At 39.2% G+C, this 12,476-nt stretch overlaps 1 protein-coding gene across 3 annotated transcripts in view; it reads left to right on the top strand.

The window, feature by feature from the left end:
* The window catches only part of DOCK8 (dedicator of cytokinesis 8), a 147,380-nt gene that overhangs the window by 16,384 nt on the left and 118,520 nt on the right, over positions 1-12,476 (top strand). For 2 of the 3 annotated variants that reach the window (XM_050944254.1, XM_050944253.1), the window contains exon 2: positions 8,611-8,707. In XM_050944254.1, the coding sequence (XP_050800211.1) occupies positions 8,611-8,707 (97 nt within the window). Of the gene's footprint in view, positions 1-8,610; positions 8,708-10,295; positions 10,345-12,476 lie in introns of those variants that run through there. The other variant, XM_050944255.1, reaches the window with a different exon arrangement.

Genomic DNA, 12,476 nt, shown 5'->3' with positions numbered 1-12,476 from the left:
TCATGGTGCTGGGCATGATGCAAATCACACATTTGACAAAATGACAATCAAGTTTTACTTTATATTCCAATTACACACCTGCTTCTCACTAATTTTTAATGAATCAGCAATAGGCTTTTACCCTCCTGTCTGCTTTTCAAATGACCAAACAATAATAATAAAAGCAACTGTCCAAAATTGGGGGAAATTATTTTGTTTACAATAGTAGCCAACCCTATTTCAATGTCACCCTTGGTTTAAAACCACAGGGGAACACAAACATAGTGGCAGTTGCACCTTCTAAACTAGAATTGATTAATGGTTAAGGAAGTAGTAATAAAGCTATCAGCCACTGTATAAAAACTGTATAAAGACCAAAAATGTGTCAGCAGAAGCATCACAACAGGGATCCAATCTTGCCGTTCTGAAAAAAATGACAAGGCATTCCAAAAAAATGTCACAACTTTGAATACGCAAAATCCTGTCTCCTTGGGGAACAAGGGTCAAAGCATGGCAGGGTCAAAGCACAAATAATGTTTTTCCAACTCCTATTGCTAATTTGTGTAATAGCTGATTTGTTTTAGCTGTCCCTGTGGCTTTTGAAGTGGCCTTGCTGTTATTACAGCCATTAAGATCCACCCATTTCATTCACATGAATGGTATTGCGAACTCCTCCAAAGATGCCAGCTGTAAAAGAAACATGATACAGAATGGGAGGAAAGGTCCCTTCCCCTCCAGAGAAAAATGTCTGGACATGGGTCTTTAGTTAGTAGCGAAAAAGAAGGACTTAATTCCATTGACCGATATTCATCACCAGATTTAAGGTCTGATTCTTTTAGTCACTTCTACGCTTTGGTAGTAGTCTTCCCCCCCCCCCCCCCCCGCAGCTCCTGCCAAGGGTAAGATGGGGGGAAAGAGAGAAAAAAAGTTTCAAACTGTTAAGCTAGTTGTAAATTTTATAAAGTTGCTTTTATTGCAGTAGCCTGTTGTTAATGCAGTCCTTGGATTTGCTTTGAAAAACTTTTGAATGGTATAGTTTTTGTATCTGGCTTGAAAATAAACATTGAGTGGAAATGCCTTGTGTTTCTGCTGGATGAAAGATTGAATAACAAGAGGAAGATTTCCAAAACAATATTATCTGCACCAGTATAGAACTATATTTATTTTGAGCTCAGATGAAGTTGTGAGCTGGAATAAAATGTCCTTGCACTCTCTTTATAATCATTTTGTTGGAATATGTTTCTAGATTGATAGGAAGCTGTAGACAGTACAAGTATCCAACAAATTAAAAAGGAGAGTATTGTCATTTGCTTTATGACATGCTAAATCAAAATATGAGCCTGGGTGTAAATGAAGGCACAAATGTTTGATAGAACAGTAGAGGACTCATCCTTTTGATTTGGTTAGACTATGCTGCTGACAATCCAAGATTTTTTACAGAAAGCAATTTAAACAGCCCAGTAACAAGCAGAGATCTCCCCTAGTTGCAAAGTTTAGCTTTGGATCCAGATCCAGCTTTCCTATGGGATATGCATATTTAGGGGTTTAGTTCAGAGTCTTATTTATTCAAAAGTGCATTAAAAGAACTTTTGGTCTAAGCTTTTTCGGTAAACCAGTATGAGAGAACCCAGAAGCAAGCACTGAATAATAAGACTAGATAAAATTGGATTAATTTCTCTGGTACAGGCGACCTATATATATAATGTTGTATGTTGTTTACATTTTTCAGCCATGTTAGAGTAACAGACGAGCTTTATTAATCGCAGATCCCATTTTTTCAAAATTAATCCTGTATGAAATCATTCGTGAATGATCTAATGTGTCCAATTTCATTTTTACATCCACTTTTCCAAGTTAATTTTATGTATTTACAGGCAGTTTGAGCACAGAGGTGCATTGAACTGAATCTTCAAGTTTCATATAGCTCCTTGTTTTCCAGGAAGTGCAAATGTACTGATCACATGAGAAACTATAGCTGAAAAAGTAAATACAGTAAATGCATTCCTTTGCTGTTTTCTCTCCTCTAAACTCAGCAAGTAATGACAAGATTGGGAGACAACGTAAAATGTTGTTCTGTACATTTAATACCTTAAACACAGAAGCCACCACCGCATGCATGAACAAATCTCCTGTACTACCCCACATCCTTTGTACTTGATCCACAGAGTATGATTTTAAAAATACACAAGCACACGGACCAAGGTAACCTAATCTTCAATTTGTTTATGTGGTATGGAAATGTGACTGCCCTTCCTCCCCACTACCAGAAATGGTTTATTTAAAATTAATTTGTGTGTATGTTATATTCCTCTCTCTGAAGGACAAGCAGGAGTGCTTAAAAATCCTGAGTGCATTGAATGACTGGCATGTCTAACCAGGGATGAAAATGAAAACTGGCCTCCTGCCTGTTTCCTACTAACTAATTAACAACATAAAGATGAGGATGATGTTCTGTCCCAGAGTTCTTCACAGTCTGCTGCACCCTATGCTGACTTTGGGAAGACGTTGCATGACAGTCCAGCAATTAAAATTCAGTTGTCCAGTCTGGGATTGTTGTTCCCTTCCTAGGCAGGGTATTTCTTAACCTGATAGACCCTAAATAAGACCATGACAGAGTGCAGAGGCCCTACCTGAGCACTAGCAGACAAAGAGTTAACTGTTAGCCCAGGTCAACCACACCTGTAAAGAGGGAGGTAATGAAGCAGAGCTGTGGTACCTGAAGGCCAGATTAGAAATTTAGAGGAAAACCAGGGAACTCTATTAAAAGAAAACTACTTCCATTGGTAGTGAGAAGGGAAAAGAATCTCTGAGATAGATTTTTATGCTTGGTAGCTAAAGAGGTGGGTTGGAGTCTGACCTATTGTGGTTTTTTTTTCCTATTTACTTTCTTCTCTAGCAGAATTTTTTGTTTGTTGCAACCACAGAACTCTCAAACTGAGAATAAAGGCACAGAATAATTATTCTAGTAGATGATTTGCTTCGTCACTATTAGACCAGCGGGTCTATTCCTCAGACTAACAAAGGTTTAACATAAAGTTAAGCATAAGGCAACATGTTTGCTTTTTTACAGAAAATCCTAAATGGATGCATAATTCTGTTTAATTTTACTTTTCTTACAGAAAGTAGGAGAAGCCAAACCAGTCAATATATAATACTGAAGTTTTTTTCTGTTGTATTTTATGACCCCCTTCTATGTAAGTACATATATACACCATCCTTTGAGAGACTCTTCCTTTCCCCCTTTTTAGTTAACCTCTCTGTTTTTATGTAGCCAATGAAGACTGTATGCAGATCTTTCAGAAGCCTGTTCTCAATTCTCTAAGTATTGGCTGGATGGATGGCTTGAGTGATAAAAGTTTCTCTCACCAGCTCCTCCAACTAGATAGTTGCTTATTTCTTTTGAATGGTGTCAGCTAGAAGGTGTATACAACAGACTCTTACCTTTAAAACCAGATTTTCTCTATTTAAAAGTTTCCACTTTCCAGCTGCTGAAAGATCTCTGTGAGCTTGAAAACCGTTCTCTTCTGCTCTGTTATATATTTACCCAAACTTTTGTACTGTCCCTTTGACCACCATGGCACCACAGTGCCTGCTGTGTTCTTTCCAAATCTGTCTTTAGCAAATGCAGTTCAAAGGAGGTAAACTTTTATGGGTAGATCTTAGAGTGAAATCCTAAGAATCTGCAGTGGTATCTTTACTTTAAAGACAATTTATTATATTACATCCTAATATTGATACAATGACTGTCCATATACAAAAGCATATTTCTTTTACATGTGATTAGTCTCCAGAACTTTTTTGTAGTGCAGACTAATGTACCTCAGCGGGGGATCACTCAGCCTCTCTAATCTCATCCACAGTTCAATGAATTCCATTGTGGGCCTCGGAAGCTCTTGGCATACGAATGTTTGACGTTTGAGAATGGTCTGTTCATTTCTAATACTTCTGTTTCTTTCTTGTTGGGATTGGTGAAATTTTTACCTCTCAGTTGCTCATTAGTATTTTTGCTTTTGAGAGTGATTCAAGACATTGTTTTGCCTTGCAATTGAAATTGGCTTTCCATACAACTGTATATGGGTACAGTTATTGATGAGTAGTGATTTTTCTTTTGAATATCTTCTCTTGGACATCTTCATTAGAAGATTCTCCCTCTTCTGGGCACTTATAGCTGTGATTTGCCTCTCCCTCATCCTACTTATGTGACTGGTACTATCCAGTTTGGAGAGCCACTTGTTCTTACTGTGCTATGAGCCTGTCCTTGATCTTGTTGGGAATCTTTATACTGATTTCAATGGGCTTTAGCTGTGGTTTTATGACATGAGCATAAAATTAAGAGACAAGCTATCACCATTTAAAATTATCGCTCATGTGAACTAGGTCAATTAGGAGTGTGCAAGAGAGGGTCTAAAATATTCTAGAACGTGAAGGTAAATTGTTTTCATTTTCTTTTCTGTTCTATTATATAATTTAGGCCTAATCACTAACCTTAATCATGTTCTATCTCTGAGGCCCTACTCCTGCAATGAACTCTGCAGTGGCAAACTCTCTGAATTTGGTCCATAAGCTTAATTACACTTTAATAACCTGCTGTCTGTAACTATGGTTGCACTGTTGGTTTAAGAGAATTATACAAACTGTACACTTTGTTTAGGAGAGGAGTTTGGGGTGGGGGAGACTGTTAAGTCACAACTATAATGAGCTGTTTGGAAAAATTTCTGCAGGATTGCATATACTACTTGGAAGTCAATGGGCCCCCTGGGGAAATACACCTGGTGTAGGAGCAAGGACTGCTCCAACCCCCCAGTGCAGCCAAAAATGTGGGAGGCAGAAAGGTGGCATAAAGCTACCTTTACTCCCCCTGCCTTCATTTTCTTGTGGGTTCTACCTACTGATCAATGCAACATGGAATCTGACCCAATAGGAATTTCACCAGTGAATTGTGTGACAGCCTTATGACTTTTTCTCTACAGTCAGTTGTCTCATTGAGTACTACATAAAACAAACAGGGACCAAATAAGAGCACTGCACTATTATTGCCACACCTATATGTTTGGGGGCCAATTCCGATCTCAGGAATGCTTGCTCAAATACTGATGGCTAAAAGTGGTCCTGCAAATGGTTCAACACATGGACACTTCCAGCTGCATGGAGTCATTTCTGTAGGATCAGGGCCCAATGGAAGTTGAGTTTGTGTATATCTAAGGGTAAAATCTGGCCCTTGTTTTCTTAGTGAGTGTCTTTGTAGATCTAGCTAGTGAGCACAGTTTGTTTGCAAAACTCATGTAGTACAGATATCCTAGTGCACAATATTGTTAATTTAGCAGAAATAGTTAAATTAGTAAATGAAACAAGATATACTACCTACTTCAGTATCTAAAGTTTATTAAATTGAACCAGCCTTCTTTACTTTATCAGTTTCCTGTAAATGTATGTCATTTTGTCTTCAATATTGTAGTGTTCCTTTTCAAATTTATTCCTTCTGTTAGATAGTGAAAAATCTGTGCGGTCAAATTCATTTCAGGTGACTGACCATGTGTCCCATTTTGGCCAGAACAGTCCATTTTTTAAGCCCTGTCCCTGCCGTCCCGACTTTTTTGGAATAAGTGGGCATTTATCCCATTGGCTCTTTCCAACTTGCTCAGTTGGCAAGAGCCAATGGGACAAATGCCCACTTTTTTCAAAAACGTGGAGTGCGGAGGAATGTGCAGGGGACAGGCAGGGCTTCAGTGAGCAGTGATGCTAGCCCCAGCCTCAAGGGGAGGGGAGAGGGCAGACAGGGCTCAAGTGAGCAATGATTCCAGCCCCAGCCTCGCACGGGGAGCAGGCAGGGCTCGGATGAGTGGCTTGGGCCAGCCCCATACATGGGGGGCGAGGGGAGGGATGGCTTGGTAGGCTAGCCCCCCAGGGTGTCCTGTTTTTTCTATTGGGGAAATATGGTCACACTAAATGCATTGCTTCTTGTAAGGAGCATAGCTCCCCTGAAGGCCACAGAGTTGCATCTGCTTATGCCAAAAGGTGAATTGAGTTCCTTGTCTGTGTGCCTCTTCCCTTTTGTAGCTCAGAACAATGCCTTGTTCTAGGGGCCTAATCACCCCACAGCCTGTATAATTTAGAGACATGTTATTCCCTTATCTAGAGTGGAATCTGTTTTTGGAAAACGTTTAGCCATCATCTTCCGGCAGATGAACGTTGCTACAACACTCATTAATGTCAATGAGACTCATGTGATATGCTTCACAGGGCAGAATCTGGCCCATTCTCTTCAAAGGAAAATTCTGGGTTCAGTAAAACTGATACTTATTTCGTGCTGTGAGAGACACATGATCAGAGGTTACTTGTAGTGGGAGATGAACTGGAAGAAAATCGACTTGGTATACAGTTTTTGTTCTCTTTTTAAAAGTCCCCCATATTATCTTAAACACACTAGACATAAGAAAACCATGGATTTCCCCTGTGTGCCTTTTTACTGATTTAAAAACACCTATTTGTCTATTGAATCAGATCAAGAATCCCTCAACATTTTGGCTTGCAAAAGCCTTGTGGTGCCAATACTGAGTAAGAACATATTTTTTCAGTGATGTCTCTTCTTCCTGTTCCATAGCAGTACTTTGGCTTTTCAGGGCTGCTTTTGCTCTGGCTGTTTTTAGAGTCAAGCAAATTGGTCACACTTGAAAAGGACTCTGAATTATCAGCTGCTTCACAGGAAGTTGGGGACAGGAGAAGAGGGAGGAGAAGGTGCAGATTGAACAGGGAAGCACCATCATTTTGGGTCTGAAAAGCCTGATTATCAGATGGCTGAAGAACCCAATAACGCTCACTAGCATTAGAGGAATGAGTGCTGGGGACAGAAGAGCCTTCTCAGTTGACCACATCATGATGTTTCCCTAACCCCATGCAGATTGTCCCATGTAGCAAAGAACTTTTCTGATTCTTCTCCAGTGGGAGACTGGACTACCTAATTTCCTTAAACTTGAGACCTGTTCCAAAGCAATAATGCTGTCTGAAGTGAAGCCAAACCCTCCTTTAACACACTTAAATATAACCCTACCCCAAGGAAAGCCTTCTATAACCTGAAAAGGGAGAAGAGCCTGAGCCTGCATGAAGTCCACTGGGGACTATGCTATTTCCAACCTGTTTGACTTGGAAGAGGCTCAAATACTATAGTGATGGGTGACAGCACAAAACTGTAAGATAGATAATGTAAACCAAAACACTGAGGATCAAGTTCATCCCTGATATAACTCCATTAACTTCAGAAGAATTACACCAGGAATGAATGTGGTGTGAGGGAGATTAAGGGCCTGATTTTTCAGAGGTGCTGAGCACTTGTAGCTCGCACTGATTTCATTTGGAGTGGTCAGTTCAGAGTCTTTTGAAGCTCCAGTTCTGAGCTCAGCATCATTCAGTGAGTCAGTTGCAGAGCTGGGAATAGATTCATGGACTTCCAATATCCTGCTTTTACCACTAGACACTCTGGACTCTAGTGGATCCTGCTAAATATCCTACCGTTTCTAGATAATGGTAATGTGACACTGTTTTCTTTATTTCTCTGAAGAAGTTATTGTGAGGGTGATTTTCAAAAGTGAAAATGGCAATTAAGTGCCTAACTCTCATGACTTTCAGTGAGAGGCATGTAATTGTCATCTGCACCTTTGAGAATCATGCCCCTTGTTCCTAAGGGAAAATATGTAAATAATCAGCTTCAAAACAAAAACAAGACATTACTCAATCATTATTATGTATTTTATTGTTTATGTCCTGAGCTTCATAGAATATTTACAGCAGGTTATTAAAGGAAGGCAATGCAATCAATCTGATTAGTGGATTGTTAACTCAATGGGTTTGATTGGCTGACTGTACTATCAATCACAGTGGGATTTTCAAAAGTGCTTGGCATTGACCTATCTCTGCTCCCATTGAAATCAATCAGTTAGTGCTTTTGAAAATCTCACTCTTATACATTCAACTGATACTCTTATTAAGACTACAGTGTTCTAGACTGGTGTTTTTGTTTCCAAGTGGGTAATGACAGCACACCGTGTTATTGATCCGAGTGTAGGATTTTACTGTTCGGTCAGTGGAGTGCTGTCTTATTGCTTTTTTTGGTCCATGATTAGTTCATTAAAAATGTTTCTCCTCTGTGGTGGTCCCTCTCCGTTCTGTTGCTCTATAGTAGTTCCTTTGCAGGACTGAATTTGCAGACTATTATTAAATATTGCTACTCATGTTCCAATTACAATTGATTTAGGGTCAAATTGTTCTTATCAGTTTATATTTAGTTTCTCAGTTCCAAGAATTTAGCTTTGATAGCACTATATCTATTGGTGGGAAAATGAACAAAATCCTGAGAATACAGGACTGTAAATGTTTTGTGAACAATTCAGTGAAGGCCAACACTTGCTACAAAGCAAGAGGAGAGCAGGGAATAATCAAAATATGGTTCCAAACATTAGAGTAAATCATTAAGCTTCTTAAACTCTAGGAAAAATATTTGATTATCTTATTTATACCTCAGATATTCATAAATGTAGAGTTAAAATTAACCAGTGTGACCTTAACATTAGTTGTTGGTTGGTTTTCAGTTGTGGACAACTACTGCACTACACTTAAGTTTTTCTGTTTTAATTAAAGGCATTCATCAGCAGAAATAAGGAAGCAATTTACCGTCCAACCAAGCGTTGGACAGTTTTGTCAACGAAGTATAAGTGCCTCTGGCTCTATTCAGCTGGTAAGTACTGAGATTAGTTTTTTATGTATAGTTTTTACATCTATATTGATTTATGTTTTTAGACTAAGTTAACTGAACCCTTCTAGGGGGCTGATCTTGCTTTCTGCTGCCCTCTGCATAAGGCTGTAATAAAACTACTGCAATGTGAGCTGAGGCAACTGTTTGTTTGAAATGATTGTCAGTGGTGCCCATGGTCTGAGATAGGGTAGCATAAATCAAAGTAAATAAATGACTGTGCAGATTATGGCCTTTTGCTGGAATTGTTTGAGCCCTGCCCTGTAAGCACATAGATGCACAGACGTGCGTGTACTGTGTGCTGGCCAGTGGTGCTCTGCAAAGACAGGTGTGTGCCCGGAATAAAGGGCATTACCTGACCCATATGGCATGGCTCAGTGCCTGGTTCCCTACACCTTGCTAGCATGAAGCATTTGGCACTGGCCACTGTTGGAAAAAGGACTGTGCATTAGTTGGACTGCTGGGTAACAAATTTTGTCCACATACTTCAGTTTCAGGGCTTTTTTTTCCCTTGTGATTGTCTGTGGGCAGATGACCATTTTTCTTGTATTTATTCCTTATTGTAAATTATTTGCTAAACAACAGCAGTTAACCTAATGTAGGTTGACTGACAGCACTGGGTTTGGTTGTGCTTTGGGTACATTGAGGTAACTGAATTACTCCAGTCTAGATTTCAAATACCTAGCCATAGAGAGCAAAGAGACATGACTGGATGTTTAGCTTTATACTATTTCATGTTAGAGCCTTTTCAGGAAGGTTTTCAATGCCAAATACTTAACACGGGGATGCCCTCCAGATTTGTCATCTTCCTACATGTGCTAACAACTGACGGGCCAAATTCTGGCCAGCTCTCCACAATGAGGTTCAGGTCTGGAGGTCAAAAGGTATCTCACCTCATGCTCCTATGCAGGGACTGTCCAGCATCTTGAAGGGCAATGTGACCCCTGCTATCCGCAAATGTGCTAGGTGCTTGAATGGGGAAGGGGTTAAGAGTGATCATGGCGCCTCCCTCTCCCCCATGCCAGTCAGCAGAGCTGCTTGGACAGGGAAGAGGTAGGATGCCATGCCCTTTTCAAAGGTGGTGCAATAGGTGTGTTGGTGTGCAGTGCTTGAAAGTCACTGGCCTAGTTCTGCTTGAGTCAGGTGCTGTATAACCCCCTCAGCATCTTCTCCAGCCTGCTGGATGTCACATAGGGAGGAATATAGTCCCTGTTTATTGTAACAAGAGGAAATGTATTCCCATTAAATTCAAGATCTTTTTAAAGGCTCATCAAAAGCAGGGGAGATTTGAGAGTATCTCATGCTATGAAATAAAACCAGAATGGGATTTTGACCCTTTTCTGAGTAGTAGTAAGAGTAGGCAGAGTATTCGTGCCCCAGCGATTGAGAAAACTGGAAATACTGTTAAGCATTCACTTCCTGTGTGTCAGGGCTTACCACTAGCGTTTTGCTCACTTCCTCAGTTTGAAATGCTGTGGTGAGGACAGGGTTTTCTTTCTTCTTTTGCTCTCAGCAACCTGCTTCTGCTGTTAGGAAATTTGGTAACATTACATTTCACTTCCGGTAGCCGCCATTTTGTGAGCTGTCACAACTTACATGCCTCTAATCCATCATCTAAAAAGGTACGTCTGCTGTAATGATTTATGGTTATTTCTGTAGGATGCTTAAATTGCTCTTCATTGGATAGAATGTGCTCTGTGTGTGGGGTGGGGGTGGGGGGAGTACAACAGTGTAAAATGCAATGATGACTTTTCTTTTGAAAATCTGCATTTTTTCTGTTTTAATATATTACATTCCATCTCTATTTATTTAGCTTTATCTTTTTCATCCCTTTTTAAAATTTGTATCTAGAAAATGTGCAAAACTGCAAAAGTTAAAAGCACACAATTCAAATGACAAAGATTATTATTGCCATATTGCCACCTAACCTAGACAAGTTAGAAGCCAAAATAAAATGTGATTGATTTGATTGATGAAAGTGGGTGGTGTGATGTTGGAAAGTAAATACAATGGTTGATTTTAAAACTGGATTTTAATAAGCAACATCATTTTGTTTGCAAAACACTGTCTTCAGTAAAAAAAAAAAGATTATAGATATACTACCATGAGTTTTAAATTAGTTTACGTCATTTGTTTTTCATCTTTTCTAAACTAATATTATGGAACATTATAAAACATATCTGCAGGTATATATCTTACTACTAGGGCTGTCAAATTATTTAAAAATTAATTGTGAGATTAAAACAATTAATTGTGACTAATCCAGTTTAAATCGCATTGTTAAACAATAACAGAATACCAATTTAAATTTATTATAAATATTTTGGGATTTTTTTTTCTACGTTTTCAAATATATTGACTTCAGATACAATGCAGAATACAAAATGTACAATGCTCACTTTATTATTTTTGATTACAAATATTTGCACTGTAAAAAAAGATAAACAAAAGATAATGCAATCTATAAATCAAAGCATGAAAGGGCATATAAATGTTTAGCATATCTGGCACGTAAATGTCTTGCAACACCAGCTACAACAGTGCCATGCAGTGCTGTTCTCACGTGTAAACAAATTGTAAATAAGTAGCAGGCAGCATTATCTCCCACAAATGTAAACAGACTTATTTGTCTGAACAAGAAGTAGGTCTGAGTGGACTTGTAGGCTCTAAAGCCGTGGTTCTCAAACTTTTGTGCTGGTGACCCCTTTCACATAGCAAGCCTCTGAGTGTGTCCCCCCTTTATAAATTAAAAACACTTTTAATATATTTAACACCATTGTAAATGCTGGATGCAAAGCGGGATTTGGGATGGAGGTTGACAACTTGTAGCCCTCCATGTAATAACCTCACGACACCCTGAGGGGACCCAACACCCAGTTTGAGAACACCTGCTCTAAATTTTTACATTGTTTTTGAGTGCAGGTATGTAAAAAAATAATTCTACATTTGTAAATTGCACTTTCATGATTAAAAGATTGCACTACAGAAATGCTATGAGGTGAATTGAAAAATACTATTTCTTTTGTTTATCTTTTTTACAGTGCAGACATTGGTAATAAAAAATAATTTGTACACTTTGTATTCTGTGTTGTAACTGAAACCAATATATTTGAAAATGTGGAAAAACATATATTTTATTTATAATAAATATTTATAATTTATAATTTAACAGTGCGATTTAAAACTGCCATTAGTCACAATTAATTTTTTAAATCGAGTTAATTTGTTTTGAGTTAATCGCTTGAGTTAACTGCAATTAATTGACAGCCCTACTTATTAGATAATACTTTACCTAGCAATTGTTCTCTAGGACTTTGAGGATATTTTTGAGGATATTTTGATTGCAGTGCCAGAGACTGCCTGAACTTAGTGACTATTGAGCATCATATGTAGATGTTGTGTTTCTTACTGTCCCACTGAGACAAAATTACTGAGTCCGTGAATGCAATGAGATTGATTGCAGAGGATCTAGAGCAAGGTTTGGCAACCTTTGGCATGCGGCCCATCAGGGAAATCCGCTGGCGGGCTGGGACAGTTTGTTTACCTGCAGTGTCCGCAGGTTCAGCCAATTGCAGCTCTCAATGGCCGGGGTTTGCTGTTCCAGGCCAATGGGGGCTGCGGGAAGCGGCAGCCAGCACATCCCTTGGCCCGCACCACTTCCCACAGCCCCCATTGGCCTGGAACGGCGGACGCTGAAGGTAAACAAACCGTCCCAGCCTGCCAAGGGATTTCCTTGATGGGCTGCTTGCCAAAG

This window comes from Gopherus flavomarginatus, chromosome 3 (genome assembly GCF_025201925.1).
Source record: "Gopherus flavomarginatus isolate rGopFla2 chromosome 3, rGopFla2.mat.asm, whole genome shotgun sequence".
In the NCBI taxonomy this organism is placed as follows: domain Eukaryota; kingdom Metazoa; phylum Chordata; order Testudines; family Testudinidae; genus Gopherus; species Gopherus flavomarginatus.
This window is presented reverse-complemented; position numbering and strand designations above follow the sequence as displayed.